The 15,580-nt window shown below is 35.9% G+C and overlaps 1 protein-coding gene across 6 annotated transcripts in view; it reads left to right on the forward strand.

The window, feature by feature from the left end:
• Window positions 1–15,580, forward strand: part of SMYD4 (SET and MYND domain containing 4) — a 64,803-nt gene that overhangs the window by 31,004 nt on the left and 18,219 nt on the right. For 4 of the 6 annotated variants that reach the window (XM_036906169.2, XM_036906170.2, XM_036906172.2 and 1 more), the window contains 3 exons: window positions 3,510–3,654; window positions 7,053–7,142; window positions 8,684–9,818. In XM_036906169.2, coding sequence (XP_036762064.2) covers window positions 3,510–3,654; window positions 7,053–7,142; window positions 8,684–9,818 — 1,370 coding nt within the window. The remainder of the gene's footprint in view (window positions 1–3,509; window positions 3,655–7,052; window positions 7,143–8,683; window positions 9,819–15,580) is intronic. The other 2 variants (XM_036906173.2, XM_036906174.2) reach the window with 1 other exon arrangement.

The raw sequence follows: 15,580 nt of genomic DNA on the forward strand, positions 1-15,580 counted from the left end.
AAAAAGGCATTTCCTGTGTGGTGACCTCCAATGAGTTCTACACAAGGGTATAAAGGGCATATAAAAGTGTAGGCAAAGGGTCTGTTTGTGTTTTACAGAGGATCAAAGCCTAATTGGGCTACCCCGAAAATGAACTAAGATACGATATGAAAAAAACTTCCAACATCAGCACTCTGTGGAAGACTCATGCCAGAAGATGATCATCAAAAAACCCCAACAAAGATCCACGCACTGGTACAGCTGTAGATGCACTCAGCCCACCAGTTCCTGGACTTGCCATGGGAATGAGGAAGGAGATATCTAAGCTAGCCTGTGCATACAGTAAAACAAATTTGACTGGATCTGTACTGTTGGAACTCAATCAAGAATTAGGAGAAGTGCAAATTGTAGCGCTCCAAAATCTTACAACTACAGACTATTAACTGTTAAAAGAACATAAGGGATGTGAACATTCCCCAGGAATGGGTTGTTTTAATTTGTCTGATTTCTCTCAGACTGTTCAAGTTCAGTTGGACAATATCCACCATATCATAGGTAAGTTTTCACAAATGCCTAAGGTGCCTAACTGGTTTTCTTGGTTTCACTAGAGATGGCTGGTAATTACAGGTATGCTTTGGTTATGTAACTATACTCCTATTATGTTAATGTGTGTGCGCAATTTAAGTAGTAGCTTAAAACCTATACATGCTGAAGTTACTCTACAAGAAGATATGTCAAAGAAATAATCAATCTTCCCATGTTTTCTTCCGCCTGCTACTTCTATAGCTTTTCTTCTTCCTTCCTAATTACAACCCTTAAATAGAACTCGTGCCTTATATCAAATTTACCGAGTATCATAATTCTTCCAAGTGGTAAAGATACCTCAAGACAAATGCTGGGCATAGAAGCTACTGGGCATAAATATGCAAAGAAGTAAAAAGCTAACCATTTCAAACAATAAGGCTTCTCTCTCACTTACCTACTTTACATTTCCCTGTATGGCCCCGGAAGATGACTGGTTAGCCAGAGACGGGTAAGATTCCTCAAGGGAGGAACAACCTAAGACAAGCACAGTCGCAGGGGGGTCATCAGGTGAGAAATTGGGGATCAGCAGAGGTGAGGCTTAGAACCTCACGCCCCCTGTTCTGAGAGAAATCTTCTGCATACGTGGATGTTTTATTGCCCTTGTCTATCTTGGATTAACACATAGTCTACAGGCACACATCTGATCATCTACATTTGCTCTCTTACAACACTAAACTATGTTTTCTACCTTAATCTTGTATCTACCTACCACTTTAGCATTTTATTAAAAATAATAATAAAAAGAGAGGAATGTGGTATCCACATATAAATCAAGTATAAAAATCAAATGTGTATTCATATTTGAACTGACTGTTTATAGTTCATAATGCATGAGCAAAACCGAAAGTTTCTGTGATGGCTGCCCTTGTACTGTTCACCATGTAACTTATTCACTATGTAAGAATTTGTTCTCCATGTAAGAACTTGTTTGTTATGCCTCAGAAGATTGGAGACTGACGAAAATTAGGCTTGGGGTGGATTAATGATTGTGCATTGAGCATTCACTCCCCTATACAGAATTTTATTGTTGTTAACAACCTTTTGATCAATAAATATGAGAGATGCCCTCACAAAAAAAAAAAAAAAAAGAAGTACGCTCTTCCAATTGTAAAATAAATAAGTAACCAGGATGTAATGTATAACATAAGGAATATAGTCAAAATATTGTAACAACTTGGTATGGTGATAGCTGGTACCTAGAATTATCATGTATATGAATGTTGAATCACTATGTTGTACACTTGAAACTAATGTAATGTAATACTGTGTGTCAACTACCCTTCAATCAAAAATAATTATCTACAAAAAAAAAAAAAAGACCAATATTGCATGATGCCACTTACATGAAGTGCCCAGAATAAATTCACAGAGATAGAAAGTAGAATAGAAATTACCAGGGGCTGGGAGAGGTAGGAATGGGGACAGGTTTCAGTTTGGGATGGTGAAAAAGTTCTGGCAATGGATAGTGGTGATAATTACACAATATTGTGAATATACTTAATGCCACTGAACTGTATACTTAAAAATTGCTAAAATTATACATTTTCTTTTGTATATTTTAACACAAAAAAAAATTGGGAAAATTGTTCCATCTCCCTTCCTCAAATATTGTACCAAAACATTCCAGAAGAAATTTTGAAATATTTTTTTAAAAACATAGAACATCCATTTGCTTTCAAAACTTTAAATCAATTACTGAATTAAACTTGGTGCCTGAAGAAAAGAATAAATTACTGCAGCTTAGTTCTTAATTGCACTAAAGAACAATTATAAAACAGTTTATCATCATTTTGGATTAAGGTAATATCCATTGCTAGGCAAGAATTTTGCTATTATTACTATTTACCACATTCTTTTAGTGTGAACTAGGATTTTCAGGTTTAACCAAACTTAAAACAAAAACAAGCAGAAAAAAACAGGCTTTGTGATGCGCCAGATATACATAGGGTATTGTCCTCATAATGTTCTAGACTGGAATAAATAACTAAATTCAAGCACACCTTTTGGATGAAATCAAATCTTTCCTGATTTTTCTTTCTGTTAATTATTTTGACTTTTTAATATTTTACTTAAATATTATTGAAATCATATTTGATATGATACATAGCAAATATAATGTTTTGTGAAATGTCAGTATATACAGACACAGATGGCCTCATACTGAATCACAATGTGAAAGATATTTCTTATGGTCGGTCTTCATAAACAAAAATTTGAAAAACAGTTTTCTAAACATCCTAAAATTTTGATTTTGATTTCTTCTTTACCCAAGAGTTGCTTAAGAGTATTTTTAGTTTCCGCATTGTGTACATTTTATATTAATGCTTTATAGTCAAAGTATAGTCTAGGTTATTCAATACTATTTCTCCTTATTGGAAAAAAGGTGTATGCTCTATTTGTAGTGTGTGTGTATATTTGTGTATTTATATATTAGGTCAACCTTATTAATTATATACAGCATTTATATACTTTTTTTAACTTTTTAGGTTGAAATAATTTCAGACTTGCAAAAATAATACGAAGAATTGCTATGTAATTCCCTTCTTTCAGATTCACGCAGTGTTAAACCTTTCATTACATTTACTTTGCGATTCATTACCTCTATCCCTCCTGTCAGCCATTCACTCAAGTATTTTAGACCTAATGGAGAATACCCTTGCTGCAAACTCCATGTGATTTGTCATTCTCCATAGCCAAGCTTCTTTATGGTATAGTATCCAAGGGATGCTTCATTTTTATGTAAATAATAAAAAATTAGCACTCTGTCCTCTAAATAGAAATTTGTCTTTGAACACACAGGATTTCCCCCCATCACATGACATAATACCTACAACCTCGTGTGTCCCAATGTTTTTGCAGGCATTCCTGTTTTAAGTGCAGTGATTAGGAGCTTTCCTTGAAATAATAAGTTTGTGCTTTTTTTGTTTCTTTCTTAATTTATGAAGACCTGAGGATGAGATGTTTTTAAAAAGTCTCTCTAGCAGTTACCTGGTGGGAAAGGACCTGAATGCTCCCCTCTTCTACAGAAAGGAAGGCAACAAAAAATTTCAAGAGAAGGATTATATGGGAGCCACAGTGCTGTACTCTAAGGTAATACATTTACAGCTCTGCAGGAAGAGCTATCTCAGTAATTTAACAATGCAGCTTTCTTCAAAAGGTAGAGCTGTATTGCTGTGTAGCCAGTGGTAGCTTTTTCTGTAATTTTTTAATTGGATTTGAAAAAGAAAACAGGTAGAATTCTGCTGTTGGTTGTATTCTAAAACAAAAGGTAGTTTGTGTTATATGTCCTGAATTCCATCAAGAAACTTCTATTCCCATATTCTTTAAGACACCTTGTAACTAAATAGACTTCTTGGACTCCTCGCCTGCCTTGCCAGTGCTATCAGCTGTCCCTGAATTGTGTTCAGTTTTGTCTGAATGACTGATGAGGCTGTTAGTTTGATAGTCCTAACTTAGAGGACAGCTAGATTTTTGGTTAGCCAGAATGTTACTTTACGAGTATGACTTAGATTAAGTTCAAAAGGAAAACAAAGCTCAATTGTCACAGCCCAGTTGAACTCCATTTTGAAGATTGTCAACAAATATTTAACATTACATTAAGCATCACTGAGCTAGATTTGGATCAGGAAGACTGGCTTTTAATAATCTGTTGCTCATATTGTCCTGCTTCCATAGTAGGAACTGGAACTAGATCCCTGAGAGACTTCTCTAACTTTTAAGAGATAAATATGGGCTTAAAGCAAGAATGTATCAATTCCTTGCACTAGGTCTGTGATCTTGAATATTAAAAGAATAAGTGTAAATTTGAAGAGTGTACCCCTACTCGGAGTCTTTAACATGCATAGGCTTAATGCTGGAATGAGTTTTCCAAAAACTATCAGACCTACAATGATAAAAGCCCTGCTTTGTCATTTGTAACAAAGTATTTAGCTGAAAAATGCTAAGCCTTAGTGATTGCTGAAGAATTAAAATCCATTGATGTTGATTCACTGCTGGCTGGCTTAATAGTTCTTTTTCAGAGCAAATCTCTTGAACTTTATCCATCTGCATCATATACATGATCATATGGGTAGTGGTTCAAGGAGAATGAGTAAAATAAAAAGTAAAATCAGACAAAGAATTAAGGCTTGCTATGGATGTAGAGGGAGCTGAGCCTTCCTATTTCACGAAGCTAGTATTTTGGTGATTATGTACTTTGCAATTTTCTATAAAGCTGCTATTTTATTTTATTTTTAATAATTGTTGTTTTATAAATTAATATATTTTATAACATATTTTACTTGGAAAACATAGCCATAAGGAGTTAAAAAAGGCCCCGTAATCAATGATAGGGACTGTTAACATTTCTGCTTATATCCATCCAGCCACTTTTTCCCCTGAAAATACGTTTTATAAAATTGAGGTAATGCTGCACTTACTATTTTATAACCTGCTCTTTTCCCTCAACAATTTATTGAGGCCATTTTCTCAGATTATTGTATTTTCCACTAGAACATGATTTTTTACAGCTGGTATAGTGTCCCATTACAGAGAAGAACTATACTTGATTTAATATCGCCTAATGTGGGCAGATTGTTTGTTATCATAAAGCTGCAAGGAGCATCTTTCTATGTAAATATTTCCAGATATCTCATTATTTCCTTAGGATAAATTCCTAGAAGGGCAGTTGCTGGGTCAATTAAATGTATTTTAAGGCCTTTGGTACTTGATGCTGAATTGTTCTCCAGGAAAGAACTAGTTAACATCCCTTCTAGCAGAGTATGGGAATGTTCATTTCTCTATATCCTAGCAATATTAGTTAATGTGATTTTACTATATCTATTCATTATTTAATAGGAAATGTGTTTACATATTTTGAATTCAAAAGGTGCAAGAGTATATACAGTGTAATCTTCCTCTGTCCCATAAAGAAGAGGAATTGCTAGGTCAATGGAGATACAGATGTACACACACACACATACATATATAGCTAGATTGCCTCCATAATTATGAGACCAATTTTTATTCCCAGTAGCAACATATGAGAATGCCCATTATGCTACTGCTTTGCAAACTCAGTGAGCTATTGATTTTATTTATTTTTGCCAATGTGATAAATAAGTAAAATATGGTATCTCAGTAGAGTTGGTTTTTTCCAGTTTATCAGGAAAACTTTTTATTGTGATAAAATATACATAACAGAAAATTTGCCATCTTAACCATTTTTAAGTATACAATTCAGTGGCATTAAGTACATTCAAACCATCATCACTATCCATTTCCAGAACTTTCTCATCATCCCAAACATAAACTCCATGCCCATTAAACAATAACTCCCCATTCCCCAGTCTCCTTAGCCCCAGACAACCTCTATTGTACTTTCTGTCTCTACGCATTTGCCTATTCCAGGTACCTCTTTAAATGGAAGTGTAACAACATTTGTCCTTTTGTTTCTGGCTTATTTCGCTAAGCATAATGTTTTCAAGGTCCAGTAGAGTTTTGCTTTGCATTTTGCTGATTATGAGTGAGGTTAAGCATTTTTTCATATGTTTGAGAGCCATTTATATTTCCCATTAGAACTATCTATTCATATCATTTGCTTATTTTCCTATTGTATTATTGGTTGTTATCTCATCGATCTGTAGGAACCATTCATAAAGTAAAGAAATGAGGCCTTTGCCTATGACTTGAGTTGCAAATATTTTTTCCAGTTCAGTGTTTGTCTTTTGATATTATTTTACTGGTTTTTGCTATAAACAAATTTTTTATTTTTATGTGGTCAAATTTATTAACCTTTTATGACTTTCAGGTTTTGTGGCATAGTTAAAAAGGGATTCCTCACTCCAACGTCACTTGAGACTAGTATAGTTTCTTCTAGTGCCCTGGTAGTCTCGTTTTTTACATTAAGATTTTGATCCATTTGGAACTTACCCTGATAAAAGGCATATCGTATAGAGAGAGCCAACTTTATTTTTCTTCAGTGGCTACTTACTTGTCACAATACTTTTATCAAATAGTCCCCATATTTTCTCCAGTGATTTGAGATACCAACTTTAAAATAGTTATTAATCCTTGCCGATTTGGTGGTAGAGAAAAGGTAGCCCTTGTCTGCGTTCATTTTTAGCTATCCATTCATAAATTAAACTATTTGTTTTCCATGTATCATTAATGTTTCTTTTGTGAATTTTTATTGTGCCACTCACCCTTTGTTATGTTCAGGATTACATCTGCAATATTTTCCTCTGTTTTCATTTATCTTCAGTATTATTTGTGACTGAAGCTGTCTGTGTCTGATGCTGCTATCTTCAAAGTGCTTTGAGTATTTATTACCTCACTTGATCTTCACAGCTTTGTTCTCAGGTAGTTAAAAATGAAGCTGCAGCACAAAGAGATCCAGTAACCTTCCCAATTTCATACCATCTTTAAATGTAGAACCCCCATTATCTGAAAACAATACTTAAACTATTCAAGTTTTCATTTACACCTTTAACTGGTTCTTCATTTTGCAGGGGATATCACATTCAGGGCCAAACACTGAGGACATTTCACTGTGTTATGCCAATCGCTCCACAGCCCTCTTGTACCTGGGTCAGTACAAAGTGAGTATCAGAATACCTGGGTGTGGTTTGGAGAGGGTTTGTAGGGGATCACTGGAGGATAAGACCTTCCACTCTGTTTCTCCCTGAGAGCAGTAAAACTGGACCCTGCTGCAAGTGGTTGAATTGGAAGCAAATTGGCAGCCTGCTGAGTTCTTTCTCCTGGTTTATTTCACCTGTCACAGGTGACCACATGGGTAGCGTTGGTTAACAGAAAAGTCCTGGCACACTCTCTCCATGGACCAGCAGTTCTTATGGTAGAGATCAGCTGTGAGATGTATTGCCATTAATACTTCAGGTTCCAAGTGTTTGCAAACTATTTACTTGTTTGCTTTTTTTTTAAATAAGTAGACACCGTGTTTGAGATTATCCCTGCAATAATATAACTCACCCCAATATGCATTTTGAGTGGGAAAGTGAAAGTTGCACTGAAATGCCTGTGTACACCTAAAAGGGGGCTGGCTTTCATCTCATCCCCTAATTGAGCTCTAAGGACAAGCATTCTGTACATCCCTTTTGGGATTCCAGAATTCCAAAGTTAAGAACTGTTTGAATAGCCACAAGTTCACACTTACCTAAAAGAGAAGAGCAAGAATCTAACTATAGGTCCTAAGCAAGAAAATCCTGGACTTTCATGACTGAGGGCAATGATGAGAAGAACTTTTGAGACATTTAATCCTTTGTAACTTCCCTACATTGGTTCTTCCTATTTCCCTTCTTATAGCAGTGACTACCATACATTAAATACATATTCCAGGTACTCTTCAGCACTTCAGATATATTAACTTATTTCAACCTTAAAACAACCCTGTGAGGACTCCAAGAAGGGACTAGTGGTTACCAAAGGGGAGGGGTGGGGGAGGGTGGGTGGGGAGAGAGGGAGAAGGGGATTGTGGGGTATCATGATTAGGGCACATGGTGTGTGTGGGGTCACAGGGAAGACAGGGTAGCACAGAGAAGACAAGTAGGGACTCTGGCATCTTGCTACACTGATGGACAGTGACTGCAAATGGGGTATTGTTGGGGACTCAATAATAAGGGTGAATGTAGTAACCACATTGTTTTTCTTGTGAAACTTTCATAAGTGTATATCAATGATACCTTAATAAAAAATAATAAATAAATAAACAGAACAACCCTGTGAGGTGGTATTATCCCCATTTTTCAAATGAGAAAAATGAGACACTGAGAAGTCACTTGCACAAGACCATACAGCTAGTAAGAGGCTGTCAGTGTTGGAATGCAGGTCTGTCTGTTTGGCTTCCACGTCTGCCCTCTTAATCACCATGCTGTAATTTTTCTTTCTGTAAGACCTTTTTTCCTTAAAAATAGGAATATTTAATAAGAATTAAACACAGCATCCTCAACAAGTATTACTCATCAATGAAAAGATCACAGAATATGATTTAAAGAAATAAGCATGTGGTTATAGTTGCTCTGTTTTTAATAATCCTCAGCTTCCCTGTAGATTTGTGTTAAAATTTTCAGTAGACATCAAAGAGTAGGGACCAAGATTCATTTTGGGATTTCCTTTCTGTTTTCAGGCATGTCTTAAAGACATCATCAGAGCACAGATGCATGGGTATCCAGAAAGACTGCAACCCAAGATGATGTTGCGTAAGACGGAATGTCTGGTGATCCTAGGGAGACTGCAGGAGGCAGTCCAGACCATCAGGGATCTTGAAAGTAACTTGGCTGCCAAACCAACCCTAGCAGCTTCCCAGTTTCATATTCTGCACAGAAACATTTGTCATCTGAAAATGAAAGTACAGGAAAAGAAGAATCTCACAGAAACCTTGCCAGCTCTAACCATGGCCTTTGAGGATATGGGCCTAAAGGAAGAGAATGAACACATTTCTAGTGCATCTTCATCTGTCAGTTTATGCACAGACCCTTTAAAAGGCCGCTATCTGATTGCCACAAAAGATATTCTCCCAGGAGAGCTTCTGGTGAAAGAGGATGCTTTTGTGAGCGTCCTTAACCCTGGAGAAATGCCCCCACTACATCAAGGCCTAGAGAGCAAGTGGGATACAAGAGTTACCAATAGCGACCTCTACTGTCACCGCTGTTTGAAGCACACATTGGCCACAGTGCCCTGTGATGGGTGCAGCCATGCCAAGTATTGCAGCCCAGAATGCAAGCAGCAGGCCTGGAATCTCTACCATAATATCGAGTGTTCTCTAGGGGGGCTGCTTCTCACACTGGGTGTCTTTTGCCACACTGCCCTGAGGACAACTCTTTTGGCTAGATTTGAGGATGTTGGCAAAGTTATAAGGAAGCTTTATGGTGAGATTAGTAACAAGGACATCTGTTCACCTGACAGCAAGAATCTGGTGCAAACACTCAGTTATGACCTGGAAGAGAGGAGGGAGCAAAATGGCAAAACAGTTGAGACCCCAATTCCTGGTTGTGATGTTAACGGAAAGTATGAAAGTAACTATTATGCTGTCCTCAACCTCTTGCCCCATACTGAAAACCACAGCCCAGAGTACAAATTCCTCTGTGCTCTGAGCATCTCCGCACTGTGTAGACAGCTCGAAGCAGCTGAGTCCTTTACGCCGAAAGCAGCAGTGGCTCCCACCTGGTGTCCAGAGCTGACTGTTTGGGGAGTGGCCATGCTGAAACACATGTTACAGCTACAGTGTAATGCTCAGGCAATAACTGCCATCCAGCAGACAGGTAAGAGGGGAGCTTTTTTCCTGCCTTATAATAGTGTTCTTGATGTGGCTAACATTTAGGGAGAAAAAACTTTCACACAACACTACAATGAGCTGTTGGCCAGCCTATTTGTGGGCCACCCTTTAGTCAGGTGGCCAACAATTTAGGGGCCACCTCTAGACACAGAACAGCCTAGGCCTGCCTGCCTGAACCAGATCCTATACAGATAAGGCTATTTAAGGGAGATGGGGAGATGGGGAGGTTGGATGTGCCCAGCATCATGAGTGACATCTAATATGACTATACTGACTACAGATATTATTATTAGAAAAGAAATTATGTTTCCAGTATTTCTATTGTAATCTTCATTTTTAGCAGATAATGTTTTTCTATTCAATTAGTTGAATTCAATTTTTCTCAATTCTCTAACTCTGTTGAGGGGAGGAATTAGTATTAACTAAATCTGGAATTTATAGACAGATGAATATGAAATGTGACTTTACTAAGCTTAGCTCTTTTGATCTCATATTAGGTAATCTCAAATTTTATTTGTGTATTTTATCTTTAATTTTAATTCAGTGGCCAAGTTATATTGTGTATAGGCATATCCCTAAAGGTGTTTTTGGGGAAGACAGTCTTCTGCATCATAAAGCACTTGGAACGTCCAAAATAGCACTGGCTTCATCCCATGATACTATGAAATCACGTTGCAAGCTGGTCTCTGTTTTCTTCCCTGCCTTCTTTTGCTTCTTTGAGCCATTGTTGCCTTCTAAAATACATCTGTTGAGTGTTTTTCCAGAATCATGTTTTCCTTTGGGTATAATCACTGACATTTTTTTTTTTTTGAGAGGGCATCTCTCATATTTATTTATCAAGTGGTTGTTAACAGTTAACAACAATAAAATTCTGTACAGGGGACTCGATGCACAGTCATTAATCCACCCCAAGCCTAATTCTCATCAGTCTCCGATCTTCTGAAGCACAACGAACAAGTTCTTACATGGTGAACAAATTCTTACCTAGTGAATAAGTTCTTACATGGTGAACAGTACAAGGGCAGTCATCACAGAAACTTTTGGTTTTGATCACACATTATGAACTATAAACAATCAGGTCAAATATGAATATTCGTTTGATTTTTCTACTTGATTTAGATGTGAATCCCACATTTCTCCCTTATTATTATTATTATTATTACTTTTAATAAAATGCTGAAGTGGTAGGTAGATGTCAGATAAAGGTAGAAAACATAGTTTAGTGCTGTAAGAAAGCAAATGTAGATGATCAGGTGTGTGCCTATAGGCTAAGTATTAATCCAAGCTAGACAAGGGCAACAAAACATCCACAGATGCAGATGATTTCTCTCAAAACAGGGGGGGTGAGGTTCTAAGCCTCACCTCTGTTGATCCCCAATTTCTCACCTGATGGCCCCCCTGCAACTGTGCCTGTCTTAGGTTGTTCCTCCCTTGAGGAATCTTACCCGTCTCTGGCTAACCAGTCATCTTCCGGAGCCATACAGGGAAATGTAAAGTTGGTAAGTGAGAGGGAAGCCTTATTGTTTGAAAAGGTTGGCTTTTTACTTCTTTGCAGATTTATGCCCTGTGGCTTTTATGCCCAGCATTTGTCTTGAGGTATCTTTACCACTTGGAAGAATTATGATACTCAGTAAATTCGATATGAGGCATGAATTCTATTTATAATCACTGACATTTAAAAAATATTATTTTCATTTTGTTTTGTTTTTCCAAATACAAAAAATAGTATATAGGCCTTCCAGGTTATAATGGCAGAAAGTTACCAACTCTTGATTCTATTGTGTTCTTGCCCCTAAAATTCTTAAAAGAATATACAAAAAAGGTATAAATGTCAGTAGAGTTAGAAACTATGGAATAGGTGAAGGGGATAAAGAGGTACAAACTTCCATTATAAATGAGTCTGGGGGATGAGAAGTACAGCATAGTGGATATAGTCAACAGTCCTGTGTTAACGTAAGTGACACATATTAACTACATTTACCATGTTGAGCATTTCCTAATGGACATAATTGTTAAATCACTATGTTGTACTCCTGAAACTAATATAATATTATATGTCAACTGTATTTCAAATACATACATACTTACACACTGTGGAAACTATTATCCAGTAAACAATAGCAGGCTGATCTCTGAGGCAGAATGGCAGAGCCTTATGGACGAGTTTTTTTCCATCCGCTTTCCTCCATTAGCCTTGACAGTCAAAGAATCTTAGCCTAAATGTTTTTGTTCCATATGCATGACATTTCATTTCAGTCAACTTTTTATTTGCATAGAGAGTTTTGGGTAAAATTTTTCACAAACTGTTGAAGTAAATTTTTAGATAGTAAGAGTATGTATAGCCAGGAATATCTGTATTTTCTGTGGTTAGTAAGAACTAGATAAATAGATAGCTACCCAGAGTGATGGAAAGAGCTTTGGAGACTTTGGCTTTATCTATAAGTAATATCTACTATTTTGTGCATAACTTACTCTCATTTATATGATGCTTTCAAAATATATACATAGAAATAAAACAGTAGAAGCAAAAATACCAAAATCTTAATTAACACTGATTAATTCTGAAAGTGGAAATATGGGTGACTTTCTTCTTTGAACATATGTATTTTTAAGTTAGAAACACTTATTCACATAGTGGTAATATTATTCTAGTTTAAAATGGATCGTACCTTTCCCAACATTGTAGGAAGAAAACATTAAAAAAAAGTTCACAGAGCAAAAGATAGAAAGGTGGTAAAAGTGAGTCTATAATAGTTATTGTAAATGGTCTAAAGTCTATTAAACAAATCTTTTAGAATGGTCAGAAAAATTAACATCCAACTATATTCTCTACAAAAGTGACACCTATAACAAAATAACGAAGTGTTTGGGCAAGACATGTCAGGAATCACAAGCATATCAGGGTATTTGTATTAATGTGAAACAGTAGAATTCAAGATATGTGGTAAAAAGAAGACATTTGATTTTTATAAAGAAGACTATCCACACTGAAATATATCATCAATCATAGCTCTCCGAAACATAGAGATTCTGTCTATAAACCAAAAATGGCTAAGTGTATACAGGGAGAAGCTGGCAAAAACTCCATAGTTGTGAGAAACTTTAATATACCACTTTGACTTTGATCAAGTACATTAAAAATAAGAATCTTGACACCAAGATAACTAACAAACTAGGGGGTTCAGTAGATGTATCTATCGAAGCCAGTGTCCTATAGACCAGGGCTCTGCAAACTTTTTCTATAAAGGGCCAAATAGTAAATATTTTAGGTTTTGCAGGCCATAACGGTCTGTCTTGGAACTACTGAACTCTGCGCTTTCAGCACAAAAGCAGCCACTGACAATATACAAATGAATGAGTATGATTCCAGTGGAATGGAACCCATTCCATGAACCCATTGACACGGGTTCCAATATAATTTTATTATGGACACTGAAATTTGCATTTCTTATAATTTTTCACATCATGAGCTTTTTTTTTTTAATCCATTTAAAAATATAAAAACAGTTCTTAGGCCACAGTCCATACAAAAACAGGCAGCAGGCAGGATTTGCCCCACACGCTACAGTTTACAGGCTCCTGATATAGACAAAGATATGGCAAATCTAAACAAGAAATTTAGAGAAAAAAAAATTAGGAACAGTAAAGGGGATATAGCTATTAATATAAATTCATTTTTAAATTTTAAGCAAATACTTAATACAATTTTAGACTATTGAATTTTAAAATACTAACTAGACAACTTTCTAGAAAATATAAATTGCCTAAAATTTCCCAGGAGGAAAACTCTTCAAAAATCCAGTGACTCTGGAAGAAATTGAAAAAATTATCAAAATATTTCCATAAAAACAAGCCAGATCCACTCTTCTCTGTGTTGATCTCTTTAAAATTTTTAAGAAACATATGTAGCCACATTTTTTAAAAATAAAGGGAAAAAAATGTCTTTTAAAGAACAGATTGTTTTTTATACAGTATGAAGTGTTCCAGGGCATAAGGGAACCTAAAACCCTTTCCCACTCATATTACAAAGCTAAGAATAAAAACTATATATCAGTCTCCCTTGTGAATATAGATGTAAAAACCCTTAATAAATCACTGCCATACCACATCAAAAAATTTATTAAAGAAATTAATAATATATGATCAAGTAGGGTTTCCTCCAGAAATGCAAGGGAGACGGGCCATATTCTGAGATTGAAAAATGTAAAAATGGTGGTTTCCCCCCATTAACCATATTGGTCTAATGCAGTTTCAAAATCACAATTGGATTTTTCTTGGAATTTGACAGTGATTCTAAATTTCATCTTAAATAAGTGGGTGAGAATGGCCAGCTTTTTTTTTTAAGAGTCCTGAAAGGGCTTGGTTCTATCAGATTTCATACAAGCAGTAAGCTGCAATAATTAAAAACAGTATGGTACTGATATGATAACCTCCCCCAAACTAGTAGATTCTTTCTTCACATCATTAAAAAGCTAAATATGAGAGGATTAAACCACAAAATATCTAGAAAAAATTTAATAAACATTTATATAGTCTTAGGATGAGAAAAAGTTTTGAAAGCATACAATACCAAATTTACATAATGAAAGAGAGCTAGATTTAGCCTAAATATCAAATATCAAAAACACTATAATCAGTAAAGAGATCTGAAGGAATGAAAACACTGGACTGGGAGGCAGCAAACCCAAGTGCCCATTCCTCTAACTCAACCACTAACTCTCAACAGGAAATGGGTGAGGTTACTTAAGCTGTGTGTGTGTCTCAGTACTTGTTCTCATACGAATGATGAATGGATGAACCTCCAGGCCTCTGGGAAGATTATTTGCAAAGATGACCCTACCAGTTTCTCCCATACCTGTAGGTTTGTCCCTTTGCAACTTGACATTGGTTTTTCTCCCATCAAGAGGTAGTGTGTATCTCCCCGTCCTTGAATCTGGGCCAGCCCTGTGACTTGCTTGGACCAATGGAATGCAGAAGTGATAGTATGTAACTTTTGAGTCTAAGCCTTAAGAGATTTTGTAGCTTCCATTGTCCCCTTGGAATGATGGTGTGGCCATGTGAACAAGCCTGTGTTAGCCTCCTTAAGGAGAAAAGACCATGTGCCAGATGAAGGCAATCATAAAAGGAATCCCAGGCAAATCCAGCAGAACAATGTTAAGCTGAGCTGGGCAAGGTTGCTGGCACACAGCATTGTAAGCAAATGAAATCATTGTTTTAACACCACCACCGTCTCCCTCCAAAAAAAAACATAAACAAAAATTAAAATGTGAATGACAGAATGAGAAAACATTCCTAGCAACTGTACAACTCTTAAAATCAACTTTTAAAAATGTGCATAGTGATGAAACTGGATTGTGATAATGGTTGCACAACTACATAGATTTCCTAAAATATCATTGAATTACTACACTTAAAATAGATGTTTTTGGTAAATAAATTATATCAATAAGTTAAAAACAGACATAAGCAAGCACTTTATCAAAGTAGTAATAAAGATGTTCATGTCTAATCTCTAGTAATTAAAACAAGATACGATTTTTTTACCTATCAGCAGAGTTGCCTTATTAGTTTGAGGGTTTTTTTTAATATACACTTTAGGTTAAGGTGTAAAGAAATGGCTATGATATATTAAGTGAAAAAAACTAACTTAAAAATCACCATGTACACCATGTTGCCGTGAAAAATTCTATACGTAAGGCTAAAAAAAAGACTGCAAGAAAATGCACCAAAATGTGGATTATAGATTAC

This window comes from Manis pentadactyla, chromosome 4 (assembly GCF_030020395.1).
Source record: "Manis pentadactyla isolate mManPen7 chromosome 4, mManPen7.hap1, whole genome shotgun sequence".
NCBI lineage: Eukaryota > Metazoa > Chordata > Mammalia > Pholidota > Manidae > Manis > Manis pentadactyla.